This window comes from Mastigoproctus giganteus, chromosome 12, assembly GCF_048544385.1.
Source record: "Mastigoproctus giganteus isolate SK-2022 chromosome 12, ASM4854438v1, whole genome shotgun sequence".
Classification (NCBI taxonomy): domain Eukaryota; kingdom Metazoa; phylum Arthropoda; class Arachnida; order Uropygi; family Thelyphonidae; genus Mastigoproctus; species Mastigoproctus giganteus.
This window is the reverse complement of record NC_143586.1, coordinates 143,752,311-143,772,215: the sequence shown is the minus strand read 5'-3', so window position 1 is coordinate 143,772,215 and position 19,905 is coordinate 143,752,311. Positions and strand designations below refer to the sequence as shown.

Genomic DNA, 19,905 nt, shown 5'->3' with positions numbered 1-19,905 from the left:
ACATTTTTTTTTTTTTTTTTCGATGAATAATAATTGTTGACCTGTGTAATTATTAATTTATTTTTATACTTACACCCTATTAGAGCCGGGATGAGGTATTCTTTGCCCAAGAAACTTTTCTGTGGAGTTTGCCCTCTACATCCGAGGCCGAGCTATTCAAAAGTCGATCTCCCTTCCTTTTTAACTAACTGTATCATTATTGATAAATATTTCGACGTATTTCCTCTTCCGTAAAAAAATATACATTCTCGTAATCATCAAATGTGTAAATTATCAATTTTATTTAATTTTTTTATTGTCTTTTACCATTATAGGTATAATACCGTTAATTTTGACAGAGTTGGCTTGCGACCTCTTCCCGTGCATCCGAAGCATGTGCCTTGGTTGCAGTGGCAAAACTACCATAGCGTTAGGCTCTTTTCCACCCCGCGAAATTCTGAAATGGTTCTGAGAACCATTCCCATAAATTTCCTTACTGCTCGGTTGCTATACCCTTGTCCCGGCTCTTCAAGATCAATCAATTATATATATTGATTATTTACTATCATGTTTTTTTTTAGGAATCAAGTATTTCATTTCGTAAAGGAGCATGGAGCCCAAAAAAGTATGTTTTTCATATTTTTAATAAATTATTATTATTAATAGTAGTAGTGGTGCCAAATGATGCAAGAAAGAAAGTTTATACAGCATCAGCCAAAAAATAAAAAAATTAATAACTAAATAAAAAATAAAAACCTTCCCATTTCACCTATCCACCCCTGTAACAGTTTATCTAGTTCTTCCTTGAATTTATTCAAAACTACCCACCTCCACAACAAAGTTTATTCAATAAACTATTGCTGGCTGAAGGCAGACTTCCACCAATCTATTCTGCAACAATCCTTCCTCAGCTTAAATTTATGGCCCCTCATGTGTGTAGTCTGAGCAAGAGGAAGGATTCCATTCAGAGCCTTAAGCATTCAATCTTGTTGCCCTTCTCTGAACCCATTCCAACAGATGCACGTCCTTCCTAAAATGAAGCTTCCAAAGTATACTGTATTCAATATATGGTCTAATCATTGCCTCTTGATGATGATAATCATCCCCCATCCCTCCTGAAAAAAATTCTTGTACGGAGGGATTCAAAAAAAGATTTTATTGACTAAGTAGTTGTGACAAGGTTGATACGAACACCATATATTACACATTTTCAAAATAGTCACCAGCCAAAATGACATATTTTTGCGACCTCTCAATGCACTTCCGCGAGCCAGGTTTGTAGAAAGCCTCTGACTGTCTTTCAAACCACGGTTCACAAGCAGAAATCACATCAGCAAACTGTATTTATTATTTTTTTAATTATGAAAACCTCAAGCACGACAGATGTTAGAACCTATAGTACTTAGTACTGTGCATGGGTTGGAGATTGAGAAGATGAAAGAAGAAACTTATTGACATTAGAATTGAATTTCTATAGCTTGTACTTTTCAGGAAAACGTATGAAGGGAGTTTTTTCCAGAAAATGGAAGTTGAAGGAATAAATGAGGCAGAAGAAAAGTTGTTTTTTGAATTTGAAGTTGGAAAGTAAAAGCATGTTGAGTGTTTATGGCACGTGTTTGAACTGGTTTGGGGTGGGGGGGGGAGAGAGAGAGAGAGAGAGAGAGAGAGAGAGAGTATTATAGAAGCCAATTGAGAAGAACAGTTTCCATGGAAGTATGTATATAAAAGGCATAAAGCAAAAACAGAACGTCTATGAGACAGGGAGTGCAGAGACTTTGTTAGAGATGATTCATTGATTAATCTAACCGCCCTCTTTTGAATGGATTCTAGAAATCTGAGAGAGGTTTTGGGGGTACCACCCCAGTTGTGAGAAAAATGTTCTGTGGTAGGACAGATTTGTAATTTGTACAGAGCTAACAGCTCCTCTGGGGTTACTTTTACCCATATGCAACATTTTGCATTTGTCAAGACTTTTTGTCTTCATGCAGTCATATATTTTGTATATTACTGTATATTTTGTACATTATTGTATATTTAATCCTGTAAAAGTCTCTGGTCGAGCACGCATGTACTCTTGTTTATTGTACATTGTATTCCTCGCACCTTAGTCTGTAGATATTCACACCCTTTGGCACAGAGCCGTCCCGGGGTGACCCAAGGTGTCTTGGGAAATAAACTGATTTTAATAATAATAATAATGTTAAACTTTAGTTGCCACTTCTCAGCCCATCTTCCCAAATTTTCTAGATCCTGTTGCAGTAGCACAGTTCCATTACTGTCATTAACAACCCTGACAACCATTGCATCATCTGCAAACTTCGACACTAAGCCTGATATACCTTCATCAATATCACTGATAAATATACAAAACAACAGTGGACCCCAACACTGAACTCTATGGGACTCCACTAATAACATTAGTCCAAGAAGAGCAGCGCCCATTGATTACCACCCTCTGTCTTCTCCCACTCAACCATTCTTTTATCCATTGTAGCAACTTACCCTTAATACCATTCTGCTCCAATTTGTACAGTAGTCTTCCATGCCCAACAGTGTCAAAAGCTTTCCTGAAATCGAAGTATATGATATCAAAATTATTTTTTGCATCCAATTTCTTTGTAACCACATCATAATATCCAATCACATTTGTCAGACAAGACTTTCCCTTACAAATCCATGCTGTGTCTGAATTATTGCTGCGGTCTTGTCTAGATGATCCTGCAATGCATCTTTAACCAGTGACCCAGTTATTTTACCCAGAAGTTAAACTAACTGATCTGTAATTACTCGTGTCACCCTTTGATCCGTCTTTGTGAATTGGGGATACATTTGCACATCTCCAGCGGTGGGGACCTTCCCTTTGTCCAAGGATGCTCTCATAATTATGGCTAAGGGTTTGCTTAGTTCCTTTTCCACCTCCTTTAATATAACTGGATAGATCCCATCCACCCCAGGTGCCTTTCTTATGTTTAACTTCAACAATTTCTCCTCCACTTTGCTCTCAGTTATTACAAAATCATTAAGCACCCTGCTACAATTTTATAACCTTCTGGCATTTTCAATCCTGAATAACTCCTCATGTGTGAATGCAGGTGAAAAATATTCATTCAGTTTGTTTGCTATCTGAGCAGGATCATTGACAGTCGAACCATCGATATCAAGTGGACCAATCTGATTCATCCCGTTTCTTTTGGAGTTTATATAAGTAAAGACATCCTTGCTGTTTTTCTTAGCATCCTATTCTCTTAGCAATAGATGAATTTGATCTGTTGGCAAGAGAATGGGGTGGAGAGAATTTAAGCCGTTGAAGATCGAAAAGAGGAGATTCCAAATTATTAAGTCTCTGACAGGGAATATCAGAACGGACACATGCAGAAGTACCACCTTTGCATCAAAAGGTGGTACTTCTGCATATACAGCGAATAATTTGGACAACTGAGATGAGCAGCTGTTGAATCAACTGATAATTGGTATTTCACGAAGTTTGTTGTTTCCACGATTGTTTTCCCTGTAGAGAGGGCATCAGTGGAGGAAAGAGGAAGAAATCCGACAGTACAAGGTGGGGAGAATAAGCAAGATGTGATAATATTTCAAATCCACATTCGTGGGAACACCTCACTGCAACATGCAAAGAATGCACAGGGACATTATTGTGGGCATAGTGTTGGTGAGTGAGGCGCCATGCATTATCGAGTTGCAGGCGCACGTGGTTTGACAGCTTATCCTGTTTTTTTTTTTTTTTTTATAGCAGCACGCAGCTTTATGAGAAGGTAGGAACAATACACCATCGTCTCAGTGTGCTATTTAGCCACCTGCGCGGGTAGCACAGTGTGTCGTCACCGTCCTCCTCACACCCGGTGGAAAAGGCCTGGGTTTGAATCCCGTCGATGACGCGAGGGACTTTAATGGGCTTTTTTCACTCCGTGGCTGAGTTTTTTCTTTTTTTCCCTCAGTTTCAGAAATGTCCGGGTATTTTTGTCAATATACATTGATTGGAAAGAGGTATAACCAGAGGCGGACTGGGTCAAATATTCTTACCGGGGAAAACTTGTAGCGGCCTTATGCTAGTGTTTATGGCCAAAATCACACCAGCCTCTTCCGTGCTCTGGTGTGATTATGACCAGTCCGCCTTTGGGCATAACTAGAAATTTTGAAACCTATGGCTAAATATCAGAAATGTTCCTTAGTTTTCATAAAAAAATAAGTTATGATTAAGTTTTATTATTAATATTTTAAAATTAGTTATATTATAATTATTAAATTATTGTCCGCGAAATGGTTCTTTTATAAAAAGAGAACCTTTATAATAATTCAAGTAATAACAGTTATCATTTTTAAAATAAATTATAAATTTATTATTCTAAGTTAGGTGTGTATTAATCGCTAAGGCTGCTAGGAGTTACTACGTAACTTCATGTATTCTCCAGTAAGTTTTCTGGATGAAAAACCAAAATGTTTGGTAGAAAAAGCCATGCAGTCCTCACTAGAGACGGACTAACTCAGCCAGGTTGTGAAAAAAAGAAATGTTCCATAAAAATTCCTCTCGTCATTGACGGGTTTCGAACTCAGATGTTTTCTATAGTGTGTAGGAGGACAGTGATTGTAATCACTGTATTACTGCGAGGCTCAGCTGAGTCTTCAACTCCATTCGACGCCTATGACCGGGGAACATTTGTCGTACTCTAGTTACACCTCTAATGATTGGACACTTCAAGCACACCAACCTCTTCATCCACTTTCCTTAGTTGACATGATACATCGCCATCCGTCACTCATTTGGAGAGATCTAGGTTTTATTGTCGTTGACCACGGGAGGAACTTTTGAAGTTCTCTTCAGTCGAGGCTGTAGTTAGCCGATTTGAGGTGGCGGGAGTAGGTTTTTACCTTGTGTGTTATTCTTGGTTTTCACTCTACACAACATACACAATACATACCTAAAGATAAGAGCAACAGCTTCGGTACCGTTGTATTCTTTTCACGAAGTAGAGCACCGCTTTAGTAACAGTATCATAATATCCAGCCAGTGGTGAGTGTTTTGCACATGAACTGCGAGGTTTTCAGTGAGGGGAAAATTGCCTTCGAAATCGTTAAGTAAATATTTTAATTCTTTGTTTAAATCCCTGACGGACCGTGACTTTCTGATCACAAAATTCTGATTAGTGTATATCCCAATATAATCTCAAACATTTTATTTCGGAGAAAACTCTTGTTTGCCCAAATTCAATTTCATTTCCCACTTAAATTGCCAACTTTTTTCAATTTTAGGACAGTGTTTCCCAACCTTTTTTAGATATGGCCACTTTATATTTGAGATAGATTAACTACAGTATTTTTTAAGAAAGGGGGTTTAGGGCTGAAAGCCTCAGACTAATTGAAATTTACTAGACGACCAAGTTAGTGTAAAGCATCATTTTAGTTGAAAATGGCATTATTTTTATTACATCTCATATTGTGAATCTTCACAACAAGTTGCCGTGATATTACACTACTTAACGCTTCGCCAGTAGAGTAGACTAACGTTACTTATTTTGGCGGATACAACCACTAAGACGGCACCGTTTCAGACTTATTGGTTTTTCTTCTGTGAATGGGTAGGTACCTCGGTGATACAACGAATAACAACCAGTTATGAAGTATAACTCCACAATATGAGAGATGCCAGACAGTGTGCGATAGTAAAAACTAAAAAAAGGGGATTTAGGACTGAAAGCCTCAGACTTCGGGAAATTTACTACACGAACAAGTTAGTGCAAAGCATCATTTTAATTCGTAGTAAATCGCCAAAGTAGGTGAAATGGCATCTTTTTTGTTATTCATTGTAATACTGGGGTGTTATGCATATTTTATTCAATATATTAATACAAACTTTATATATATATATATATATTATTTTTTTTTTTTTTTTTTTTGCTGTTTCTCATTCGAATTTTGACACCCCTCAAACGTCGGAACCCTGAGCCAATGCCACAATGAATCATCCCTTAAGCCGGCCCTGACCATATACATCGTAAGTAGAAGAATGAAGGAAAAATAGCGCATTAGGTGATAACTTGTCCGTATGTGTACAAAACACGTAAGACCACGCCGGAGAAATCTGACACATGGAGGAGAACTCTAGTGTCAACATTATTTCGCTTCTGAGAAGAGCATACATTCTAAAAAACATATAATGACATAGAATAATATCACATTCTCCTCAAAATGGAATGGAAATTTTATTTTATTTCTGTCATTATACGACGTGGAGAAATTACAACAAACCTAGGAGCCCGAACTCTTCATGTGACCGGTTTAAACCCAGAGAGGTGTAGCTTTCATCCCACTTTTCTGGCTCTACGTAGTCATGCCACTTCATGTTGTGTAAGACTTTCTGAATTGTAAATGCTTGCTGAACGAATTAGTTTTGAATCTCTTCCTTCTTTTGAAATGTTCCGGAGAAGGGGAGAAATTCTTCATCGTTGATGCTTGTACTCCACTGGCTTCGGCTCTACCAATTATTTGGAATGTGATACGAAAATGTGCATTAGGATAATTGCACATTATCGTATTAGTGCGCCATATTTTGTTGCACCGTGTATGTAAAATTCCAATATTATGATATTCTTTGTTTAGATAAATTTTGATCAATATATTTAGTTTTAAAACCACTGTACCTCTTTTTTGAAATAATTTTCACTCAACAACTTGTTGCTTTGATCTTAACTTTACCCCACGGAGAAAACATGTGTACAAGAACCCTAATGTCAGGTATTGATTTGGAGAGACTGCCGAAAAGTGTGTCAGTGAGTTTATGGAGCGCTAGTGTGCTGCAGTGTGGAGTAATTGTTTTTCTTTTCTTTGCAGCATCTTCGAAGGAAGAGCCAGACAAGTATCAGGTAAGAGATAAAGTTGAAACTTTAAGTAATTCTTGTGGTGATATGGGATTTATTATTATTATTTCTTGAGAGTGTTTAATTACCAGGGTTTCATATAAAATTGGCTTTTGGTAGCCACCTCTGATATATTATCGCTGGATGTGTTGCGTATATACTTTTGACATAACATTGTAAAGTATACGGTGTGCGCTGTCCCATCTCTTGTAATGTGTTGACACTTGTAAAAGCTGCCAGTATATTGATTCAGTCAGATGTTCACACAGTATTCGTTTCATCCTAGTTTTAACAGAAATGTCATTTACCATTATTTACAGGGAAGTCCCAGGATTTTTGTAAAGGAGGGGAATAAAACAGACTTATCTGCTTCGAGTTAAGCTTTATTCGTCATATAGCAGTAAAAAAAAAAAAAAAAAAAATCCACATTATTTTGATCACGGAGGGGCTATAGCCCTTTTAGCCCCTACCTGGTACCACCACCCCTATTGTTTATACCCGAACCTTTCCTTTCCTTTTTTTTTTTTTTTTTTTGTTTGACAGTGCACCATTCATCATGGTACATATAATTATGCAGGAATTTGAAATTAATAATTATTTATTATTATTAATTTTTTTTCGGTTAATGATGGTGTGTGTTTTTACTCCTCCTGTTGGTGGATATTATTTCTTCTTATTATTATTTTTTTATTACTACTCCAAAACAGCCTAAGCCTTACAGAGGAGGAACACCAGATATTAAAATCTAGATAGATTAAATACCAATAAAGAAATAGAATATTATACAGCATATATTAAAAGTAGAAGAACATTTAAAAAGAAAAACACAATGATAATAAAAATAAATGTTTTTATGACATACATTTGTCACTATTTGATTATTTGACCCTTCTCATTTTAGGTGCTACTATTATTTTTTAAAAGAATATATTTTATATTTATATTAAAAATTATGTAATTTATAAATGGAAATTTTTGAATGCCAATGATTTATACACAGCTTTGTATTGATGAGGCTGTAGAAGAAATCTCTGAGCTATTATAATATAGTTTGTGATTCACTGTTTTTGTGATTGTTGTAATTATTCTTTTATAAAATTGGACTGCACTATAAAGTGTGCCATGTAGTTTTATCACTTGTGGGGAATGTTATAGTTACTGCTTACATGTAAAAAAGAACTGAAAATATATTGATAAGTTAGTGCTCAAGGAAATTAAAGTTTAAATGGTTAATATAAAAAACTTTTTAAAATTTAGTTTATGCTTGGTATGACTACTGCATCCAGAAGAGTTTTTTGTTGTAACTGTTTTATTGCAGCTGATATACTAGTGCAATAGTTACTAGTTAGGCTGTGCATTTTTTTTGTGACAGCATACAGGCCCTGTCTTGCATTTTGAATACCAATGTCTATATATGTTATTCCCTGACCATGACCAGTCCAAATGATGCAAGTCCCAATAGAGATTCCAGTTACAGGAGATGCATGCATGGTGTCTTAAATTAATTAACCCCCTCCCCATCACCTTATAAGCTTAACTCCTGTTTTTTCTACTTCCTGTGGACATATATATTATGTAGTTCCTTTCTTGGGAGTTATAATCCAGTGCTGTCGTGTGATTTGTTCAACTCAGACAATTTTTAGTTAACCTGTAAGACTTGTCTGCTAGCATCTTAAGCACATTCATTTTCTGCCTTGACAGAATTTCCTGATTTTGAATTTTTCCTACTGTCTGTGTTGGAGGTGGGTGTACTAATTACTGTTATTGTTTTAATTCAAGCTTTGGAACTGTAAGTACTATCCACAGATAATGTACAACCTGTATCTGTGCTCAAATTAATAAGCGCAATATTCTGCTAGGTCGCCTGTAAGTCACCAGTTGGCAGATTACATCTGTATCTGGACTGCCAGCAATTTTTTTACAGATGGTGAATTGAACATAAGCCAGTAATTTGTATGCAAAGTAGTTGTTTTAGTTTTGCATTTTTATGAGTTTCCCTAAGTTTGACTTCAGGCATATACAAAACACTGGTCTGCATGGATTTTTGATGTTTCAAAAATGCGTGGTGTTTCGAGGTGTACATTTAGTGCTAATTCAAAAAATCGAAGTCATTTTTATATGTATGTCATGCACAGCTTTTTTACAAACAATAGCAATTGTTTTCTTAGATACATGTTCACGATGTTACTTATTTTGTATATTTAAATAAGTAATAAGTAACATCATGTATATTTTCTTAGATATACACAATGTTACTTATTTTGTAACTGACAAGTATAAATGTGCACAGACATGTTTAGACATGTCATGGCTTGCAAAAGTTAGCAGTATAAACCTGAAAGGTGCTTCTTCCACATTCAGTTGTTTTATGGTGTGGTTTTACTAAATAGTATGGGTGTGCTTCTAATCTGATTTTTATATTTTGTGTCTTTGATAATAGCAACTCTTTGTTTTGTGGACAATCCAAATGTATTTTGTTACTTTTGTGGTAACTGTGTTGCAACAAAACCAAGGTAGGGTATAACATCATTTGTGAAAAATGTATATGCCATATATTTTAGAATTAAATTAGGTGACTAAGATACAAGTTCATCCTCCCTCCTCCACATAAAATTTGCCAGATGGCTTGTGATTGTGAAAATGTCTGTCTTTTTACCACATTGGCAATTCTTTCTTACCACATTTTTTATTGGCAAAAGAATGACAAAATGTCTTTGCCATTCTTTTTCCAGTTATGAAATTTTTGGAATTTTCTACTATTCAGCAGAATAGAGATTGTCTATTGAATCATTGCAGCAAAGCCTCAAAGAAGTTCTGTTTCATAATGGAAACAGTATGCATCCATTCCTGTAGCCCATTCAGCACACTTAAAAGAGACTATGAAAATGTTAAGCTTCTTTTGGAAAAAAATCAGTACATGGATCGTGGCTGGCTAGTGTATGCAGATTTTTAAGTTATTGGTCAACTACTTGGTTACACAAAAATATCTTGCTTGCTATGTGAGTGGGATAGTTGAGCAAGAAATGAATAATGAAAAAATTGCTGAATGTTTTAAATTACTGAAAACAGTTGCTATCCTGAATTATGTTTGCACTAAATTTGCATTGCCTACATATGAAACAATCAAAGCAAGAATTTTTGTTGGACCTCAAATCTGCAAGTTGCTGCTGCTGCTGCTAGACTCTGTATTTGAAGAATCCATGAAACAAACTGAAATAGATGCTTAGATTGGCTTTAAAAATGTAGTATCCATTTTTTTTTTTTTGGGAAATGATAAACAACCAGATTGAGATGACTGTGACCGATGTGCTGGAGAAGTTACAAAAACTAGGCGCAGTATGAGTGTTGAGCTACATTTCTTGTACTCTCATCTCAACTATATTTTGCAGAAAATGTAAATGGTTTTAAGTGAAGAGTACGGGGAAAGATTTCATCAGAATATAAAAGAAATGAAAAAAAAGGTACCAAGTGGAATGGAATGTCATTGTGATGGCCCGCTACTGCTGGATTTAAAAAGAAGAACATGCACCAAAAACTAGCTGCGTGAGGAATTCAAAAATGTGCAAGTTTAACCATCTATGCTTGACAGGAGGACATGGCCTTTTATATCTCTATTTTTACATATTTTTATTGGTATTTTTATATAAAAATAACAACTAACCTGACCTCTGAAATTCTGTTATTTAGGTGTGCAAGTCCAGCCATTAATAAATTAATTTTAGATTTTGAGCATCCTAGTTGTCGACTGGTATTTGATATTATTGTGTTATTTTGTATTATCTTTGTACTCTTACAGCACAGTAAAGGAATAAGAATAGAACAACCTTGAGTAAAGATAGAATATTTTGTTTTATAACCACTAATTAAGAGGCAGTAATTACTCTCTTTGCCCACCTTGTCAGTTGCATTCAATGCTTGTATTCCAGTAACACCACTGATGCAGTGGCTTGTAGTGCTCCATTAATTACTTTGTAGAAAATGTATATTGTGTTTTGTATAACTAGGTTGAAATCCATATATATTTGAATTTGCCTAGAAAAGTAGAACTGTTTGCTCCTTGTTATTTTGAGCTTGCAAAAAATACATATCGTTATACATAGTTTTTGTTCTGTTGACAAGTTTCCAAGTTATAAACTACTTTTAGAACACGTGAAAGAAGAGGATATTATTTATTTTTTTTTTAAAGTACCACACTCTAATTTCGGTGGCAGTGCTCTGCCATTTCATCATAGTGCACGTAGGCACTGTTACACCAAGCTATGATAAAAGTAGCTTTATGAGAAATAATTTGTGATGTTTGAAATTCATTAGTGCTAATATGAATTCATATTTTTCAGTTTCCTGATCCTAACCTCACTTTTACATTGTTATAAGCGTGAATTAAAGCATAAAATGATATGCATCTATTGGAACATGCAGTTACCCTAACACAGTCCAGAAAGCAAGTTACTGGGGATTTCAAGGCCTGCTGTGAGTAATCATGGAAATTTTTTTTTTTTTTTTTTTTTGATTTGGTAGTTATTGGCGCATCGGCTTCTGTGGCCATATTGCACCTCCCAAGGTTTTTGCAGTACTTTGATCCAAGCCCGAGGCGGGAATCAAACCCGCGACCTTTAGGTTGCCGGGCAGGTACTTTACCCACTCGGCTAGCCCGGTCGGCCATCTTGGAAAAAGAAAATATGTGAGCTGTGTTAGGGAAACTAAGAGTAAGAACAGGTGCATGTATACTTGAATGTACACCAATGTTAGGGGCATAGTAAGTACATATGATGAATTTGAAGTGCTGGTAAAGTCATGAAATGCAGACATTTTGGGGATATCAGAGATGTGGTGTCAGTTAGATATAAGAGATGCAGAATTTGAATATGAGGAGTACAATGTATACAGAAAGTACAAATGGGACAGAAGGAGTGGAGAGGATGCTCTTAAATAAGAAGCACATAAAATCTAAGGCACTACATACAGTTGATGTGAGTGTAATGGTGAGTTAGTTTGGTGTGCCATAAGAAATACTGAAAGGCTGAGACCTAAATGGATGTCAGATGAACTGATGAGACTTGTGGCAGAGAATTAAAATGTATGGGATGCATATAAATTATCAGGTGATACAGAAGCCTATGGTGTACATAAATTAGTCTGTAATTAAGTCACAAAGGAGGTTAGTCAAGCTAAGGCACTTTATGAGAACTCTCTGGCAAGAAATGGAAAAAGATCAGCAGCAAAGGCTTCTATGTTTATATTAACAGTAGAAGGAAGGGATCGAATCACACTGGGCCACTTGATGTCAGTTGGTTAATTGTTGATGACCCTACTTATGTTGCTGACAAACTAAATGGGTATTTTGCATCTACATTCACACATGAGGAATTCTTGAGGGAAGGGGATGCCAGAAGTTTATTAAACTCTAATGGGGAGCTAAGTGGAAGAGAAATTGCTAAAGCTAAACATAAAAAAAGCACTAGGGATGGATGGAATCTAATGAATTATATTAATGGATGCAGCACAGGAGGTAAGCAAACCCTTAGCCATAATTATAAGAGCATCTTTTTATTCAGATGTCCCTATAGACTGGAGATGTGTAAATGTATCCCGAATTCACAAAAGGGGATCAAAGGATAACATGAGTAATTACAGATGTGTTAGCTTAACTTCTGTTCCAGGGAAAATAATGGTGTCACTGTTTAAAGAAGTAATGCAGGACCACATAGAAAGGAATGTAATTATACTGCAGTCACAGCATGAATTTTTTAAGGGGCAGTTTTGTGTGCTCAATCTGATTGGATACTATGATGCAGTGACCAAGAAACCAGATGCAAAAAATAATTTTGATATCGTATACTTGAATTCCACGAAGGCTTTTGATAATCTTGCACAAGAAAGAATGCTGTACAAACTGGAGCAATGTGTGGAATTTAGGGCAAGTTACTCCCATTGATAAAGGGATGTTTGAGTGAGAGAAGACAGAGAGTAATTAACACTGCTCTTAGTGGACCAATGTTATTAGTGGAGTTTCCACAAGGTTTGGTGCTGGTCCCATTGTTGTTTTCAGTATTTATTAATGATATTAAAAATTATATCAGGCTTAATATCTAAGTTTTGATGGTACACATATTTGCAGGGTGGTTAATGACAGTAATCAGGGTGAGCTACTGCAACAAGGTCTAGGAAAATTAAGTTGATGGGCTGAGAAATGTCGATTAAATTTTAATATTGACAAATGCAAGGTACTGCATATGGGTAGCAGTAATCCCAGATTAACATACCAACTGTGCGGTACTATACTCCGAGTAGTGGAAAATGAATAAGACCTGGGGGTAATTCTGCAGTCAGATATGAAATTCTCGGAACAGTGCAAACAGGCTACCAGGACAACTTATGGGGTTTTTTTTTCATCAATGATATACAGATACTTTGCTAGCAGGGATAAGGATGTGATTATCTCTTTGTACATATCTTAAGTAGTGTATACAGGTCTGGAAGCTTCACTTAAGGAGGAATGTAGATCTGCTGGAACGAGTGCTGAGAAGGGCAACAAGAATAGAACAAGAATAAAGGCTGCAATTTACTTATGTAAATTGCAGCCTTTGGATACTAGTACATGTGGAGAGTTCTGATTGAGGTGTTTAAGGCCTTGAGTGGATTGAGTAAGCTAAATGCTGATGCATTCTTCCTCTTGCTAAGGCTACACTCATGAGGTGACACAATTTGAAGTTGAGGAAGGATTGGCATAGGATATGTGTGCTGAAGCCAGCATACGTATCCTTGTTTATTGTTGGAACAGTCTTCCATCTGTTGTTGTGGAAGTGGATGGTTTGAATAAATTCAAGAACTAGATAAATTCTTGGAGTATGTGTGGGGGGGGGGGTTCGGCTGATGCTATGTAAGAGCTTGCTTTCTTGCATCATTTACCACTACTTCCCTGACTGCTCACCATTTAGAATTGTAATTGGTAACATCAGCTGTTGGTCGTACTGAAAATAATGTAAAAATTGTCTAAGCCCACTGTAGTCACCTTTATGAAAGCGAAATCCCTTCCCTTTATCCTTGACATTTGTTATATCTTTAAGAAAAGGCCACATCAGAAATCACAATGTATTGTGATTCCTGACATTCAGTGGTTTCTTTATCTAGAGATTCTTAATGCATGAAGAGCCACTGTTGATTATCAGATCAAGTATATTGCTTTGTTTTCTCTATAATGTGCTGTTGTAGAAAACTGTCATCCAAGAAATCCTGAAAATCTGTGCTGCTGCTGTGTGAGTGACCCACGAGGTCCAATCAACATCTGGAAAGTTAAAATCACCCATTATAAGGCATTTTGTTTTGTTGACCTACTACATTTGTCTGTATAGTTTGTTACACTCTTCAGTCATTATTTGGTGTATAATAATCATACTCTCATTTTTGTTTTGTCAATATATATATATGTTGAGCCGAACTAACCATACATTGCACTGGCGATCCATATCAACTGGGTTCATTGCTTTCGATTCTGTATGCTTCTTAAACAAGAGAATCCCCCCCCATTCCTGTCCTTTCTGTACACATTGTTCTTACCATATTCAAATTATGCATTCCTTGTGTCTGAGTGGCATTGTTTCCATTATATTCCTATAATGTCCACATTTGATTGAAGTGCTGGTTTGATGATTTAACCAGCACTTCAATGAAAGGAATGAAAGGAATATCAAAAGCATTAAATCAGATGAAGGCTTAAATCTGTTAGCTGATGAAGACCCTGATTTTGAATGAAGCTCCAAAGTGCAACATAAAGTTATGCTAGAACTTAGTTGCTAATATGAGTTGTTGCATGAGAAGAGGCAATGTGCAAAACAACTAACTCTTGATTCCTTTTTGAAGTGCTCAAGGAAGCAAAGTGAACCCTCCACTTCCTGGGTTAGCATAATACCCCCATCCTTACCTGTCTGGTCTGAATCCAAGGGAACAGAATCTGACCACGACGATCCCTCTTATCATTCTGCCTATGGCTGCCCTTCACTTCACTCCAATCTCTCTCCCTCTCTTTCAGTTGTTGTTTGTGTTGTACTATATATGGTGGTTATAGGGAACATACTTTTTCTTACTGTACAAAAAAAAAGAAAAAAAAAGAAATCAATAAAGTGAATGAATCTCTTTGGTTGCTATTCCTATTATGTTTGATCACTCTTTTGAATATGCTGATCCAATATAATAGGAATGGTTCAGATTATTCTTTTGCAATTTCCAGATATAGAAATTGCAAGAGGTAGATTAGCACTTATATGATCAAAATAATTTTGATATCATATACTTGGATTTCAGGAAAGCTTTTGACACTGTTGCACATGGAAGACTACTGTACAAATTGGAGCAGTATAGTATTAATGATAAATTGCTACAATGGATAAAAGAGTGGTTGAGTGGGAGAAGACAGAGTGGTAATCAGTGGATGCTACTCTTCATGGGCTAATGTTATTAGTGGAATCCCTCAGGGTTTCGTATTAGGCCCCATTGTTGTTTTGTATATTTATGAATGAAATTGATGAAGGTATATCAGGCTTAATGTCCAAGTTTTGCAGATGATACAAAGGTTGCAGGGTTGCTAATGAAAGTAATGGCAGTGTGCTACTGCGACTCTTAAAGTGGCAGATGACTTTCATCAACCGGTGAAATACCACCACTTTGCTTATTGGAGGCTTGAAGTGGTGAAACCCATGTTTAGTCTCTAGAGCAAAGTTTCCGGCATCCCCCTCCCCCATACTTCTCCTTCAAACCCATGCTCACGGTACTAAGTACTATAGGTTTTGATACCTTTCGTGTTTGGGGGGTTTTCATATAAAAAAAAAAAAAAAAAAAAACTGCACAAAGTTGGGCAGATGGGCAATTGAAGTTTAACATTGACAAAATCAAAATACTGAATATGGATAGAGTTGCAATTGAAGTTTAACATTGACAAAATCAAAATACTGAATATGGATAGAAATAACCCCAGAGAAACATACCAATTGTGTGGTACTATACTTAAGGTGGTAGAAAATGAAAAAGACCTGGGAATAATTACGAAGTCAGATATGGAATTTTCAGACACGTTGCCAGAGTAGGTCATGGGGTATTTGTCAATGATATACAGGAATTTTGCTAGTAGAGAAAAGGAGGTGATTATCCCTTGGTATATAGGCAATGGTCAGGCCATGCCTTGAGTACTACACATAGGTCTGGAGGCCTCATTTTAGGAAGGATGTGGAGTTGCTTGAGTGAGTACAGAGAAGGGCAACAAGATTGGTGAGGAGAACGAAAGGATAGTCTTACCTAGAAAGGCTTAAGTTCTGCAAATTGCAGCATCTGGAGACTAGGCACCTGCGAGGTGATCTGATTTGAGGTGTACAAGTCCTTGAATTCGGTTGAGCAGGCTCAATTCTGAATGGATTCTTCTGCTTGCTCAGAGTACAAACCTGAAGGGCATAAATTCAAATTGAGGAAAGACAGTTATAGAATAGATGTGAAATTTGTCTTCAGCAGGTAGTTGATTGCTGGAACAAACTTCCATCTGTCGTTGTGGAAGCTGATAGCTAAAATAAATTCAAGGAGGAACTGTACAAACGTTTAGTGAAAATTGATGTGTGAAATGTTTTTTTTTTTTTTTTGACTGATGCTACATAAACTTGATTTCTTGCATCACATGCCTCTACTACTACTAAGATGGATTTATAGGAGAGCTCCTTATCTGAGACCTGCTGCATGAGCTTGTTGTTTGTACAGTGCTCGACAAAATTAGCAAAAGACATAGAGAACATAAAATAATGATATTAGTGGAGGCATGTGATGGAAGAATGCAAGTGTATGAGCTTATGTAACATCAGCCAAAAAAAAAAAAAAAAAAATTTCATATATCCGTGTTCCCTCTAAAAGTTTGTCCAGTTTCTCCTTGAATTGATATTAGCTAGCTATCAACTTCCGCAACAAGAGATGTAGATTTGATCCAGCAATTAACCACCCGCTGGCCAAAGGCAAATTTCCGCACATCTATTATAAAACTTTCCTGAATAAACTCAGCCACCCTTTTATCCTTAATACCATACTGCTCCAATTTGTACAGTAACAGCAAGAAACTCTGGACAGGTATGAGGGACATTTATAGGGGTTGTATAAGAATTAACAAAAAGATCACATTACAGAAGTCGATACTAGATGCTCAAAAATATGGTCACATTATATCAGTACGGTGTATGATCTTCTGATGGCTAAATAGGTCTGACAGTGGTGAGCCATGCTCGATATAAGGGTGTCTCTAAGATTCTGTGGCCACAAAACCCATTCTTCCACCAGCGCAGACCTTAGCTCACCAAGTGACCGAGGAGTTTGCTGTCAGTTTGCAGTGTGACACCCAAGGGCGTCCCATCGGATCAGATTTAAGTCTGGTGATTGTGCTGGTCATGGCCATTGTTTGATATCTTCAGTTTGAAGACATTCCTCTACCACTTACTTGAGCTGTATATTCAGTGGCATTGTCGTGTATGAAAAGAAAATCTGGACCAACTGCACCCCTTAAAAGTCGCACATAGTTTGAGGATTTGTTCTCGGTACCTCTGTGCAGTTATGGTGCCCCTATCAAAAACATGAGGTGTGCAGCTGTTGATCATTATTCCATCCCACACATGACCACCACTGTGTCTCTTTCTTTGATGGAGGGATGGTACTGTATTGCTCGTTGTCTACAGATGAAATAATGTCTGGAATCTGTTTGTAGGCTAATGGGATTCATCAGAGAACAGAACTGTACCCCATTTTTCAGGGCTTCAAGTTGCATGTTTATGGCACCAGTTTCAATGAGCTCTGTGGTCGTTTGGGGTTAATGGGATTCAAGTCCACTTGAATCGAGCTTTCTTAACACGTTCCAGTTAGAAATGTTTTCACTTGTGCCCAACAGACAGTTGATGATAGGACATCGTAGGGCCTTTGTCTTGATATTAGAGCCAGGTAGCGGTCTCTTCTGGTTGACATATTGCTCTTCTTGTAATGGTTCTTTTCTCTTGAAACTGCTTCTATATTGCTGAAATGTCACTGTGTGACTTAATGTATTCTTATACAAGGGCTGATAATTTAATTTGCAGACTGGTGCAAGATCTTATCATAATTGTCATCATCTGACTCTTCTGTGGATTTCTTCTCCTCAAAATACTCTCCCTTGAATTTTACACCATTGTACCCAAGCATTAAATGCTTCTTGCAAGCCAATTTTCAAAAGACTGCAAAGTTATTCTGTTGTGGCTCTGCAAGCATTGTTGTGTCTGACGCGAAATGCTTGCCTTTCAGAACCTTCTTCAGACGTGGAAACAGGAAGAAATTACACTGGGCTAAGTCCAGTGAATAAGGGGATGTGGCAAAACCTCAGCACCTATGGCAGTGATCATTGCCTGCACAATATTAGCATATGGGGATTGGCATTGTCTTGATGGAGAAGCCACTTCGCACCAGAAAGTTTGGTCACACTGAAATAGGGCCGTCCTACTAAGGCACTCATTACCATATGCTTCATTCATCTCTTTAACTGTTTCCGATGCATTTAAGCCCCATCTGACACAATAATGAATTACATATTGCTGTTCATCTGTATGTTTGACATGATACTTGCTTCAAAATGATCGTAATTGACACATAGCTAAAAAAATTCTCTTCATGCATTACTAGCTCGACATGTACTGGCATGTGCACACAGTCTGCTCAGTAGTGAGGGAGACTGCCTGTAGCGGAAGTTATGGAAAGTTCGTGCGGTAAACATAAAATCTTGCACCAGTCCTCTAATTAAATGATCACCTCTCTTACATTAAGCTGTACCACCTCCACCTTCAACTGCCCAGTTTCAAGTTGTCCAATGGCTCACTATCTCAAAGAATCATCTAAATGATGAAGACTTCTAATTCTGAGTACTGGACATGTGATAATCTCACTGAGCAAGCCAAAAAATGCAAATGAAGTGATCTGGTCACAACCTGTGTTTTTATAGGCATGAATAATTTACGTAATGTGTGGCTCTGTAAGATGGTAGATTGATTTCTATTGGATACTCAGAATTTGCATGTCAGGATGCCTATTATATTAAATATATTCGGCGACACTGTTCACATTTAAAATATTCATGAAAAACATTTTGTTCTGTTGATTTTGTGAAGCAGTGTAGTTGAATGTGATCAAATGGCGTTAGCATTAGTAGTGACTTATGATGGAAGAAAGCAAGCTTATGTAGCATCAGCCAAAAAAAAAAAAAAAAAAAAAAAAAAAAAGAAACCCTTCCTATTTTACCTTATCCATTCACTCCAAAATTTGTCCAGTTCTTCCTTGAATTTATTTGAGCTATCAACTTCCACAACGACAGATGGAAGTTTGTTCCAGCAATCAACCACCTGCTGGCTAAAGGCAAACTTCCGCACATCTGTTCTACAACTGTCTTTCCACAATTTGAACTTATGCCCCTTCAAGTATGTAATCTGAGTAGAAGGAAGAATCCCATCAGCATTGATGTTATTATTATAGTTCAACCACTGGCACCCATTGGGTTGTTTTCCTGTGGATCCTTAATACATTAACGCATTTAGAATCACTTCTGATAATCTGATGAAGAGTATTTATTCCCCTTGTTATTTCTCTAACATGCTGCTGCAGTAAACAGTCATCCAAGAAATCTTGAAAGCCTTGCTAGTGTGTGAGTGTGTAACCCACAAATTCCATTCAACATTTTAAAAATAAAAATCCCTCATTATAAGACATTTCGATTTTCTACCCCACTTTATTTCTCTGTATAGTTGTTTATATAATCGGCACAGTCATTAATTCTACAACACACTAGTAATCTCAATTTTGTTTGCCCAGTGCCTGAATCATACCAAATTGACTCAACATTTCACTGGTCACCCATTGACAACTGGATCCATTGTCTTAGATTTAATAAGCTTCTTAACTAAGAGTAACCCCTCTTGTCCTGTGTATCCTTCCTGGCATTATACTCCCCATATTCAAATTCAGCTGCAGTTATGTCTGATGGCATCATGTCAGTGCTATCCCTGCAATGGCTGCATTTGAT

General features: G+C 36.8%; 1 protein-coding gene across 3 annotated transcripts in view; it reads left to right on the top strand.

The window, feature by feature from the left end:
* Positions 1–19,905, top strand: part of kmr (pleckstrin homology domain-containing family A member kramer) — a 666,551-nt gene that overhangs the window by 204,921 nt on the left and 441,725 nt on the right. For all 3 annotated transcript variants that reach the window (XM_090386565.1, XM_090386564.1, XM_090386566.1), the window contains exons 3-4: positions 561–604; positions 6,823–6,854. In XM_090386565.1, the coding sequence (XP_090242691.1) occupies positions 590–604; positions 6,823–6,854 (47 nt within the window). In that variant the 5' untranslated portion in view covers positions 561–589. The remainder of the gene's footprint in view (positions 1–560; positions 605–6,822; positions 6,855–19,905) is intronic.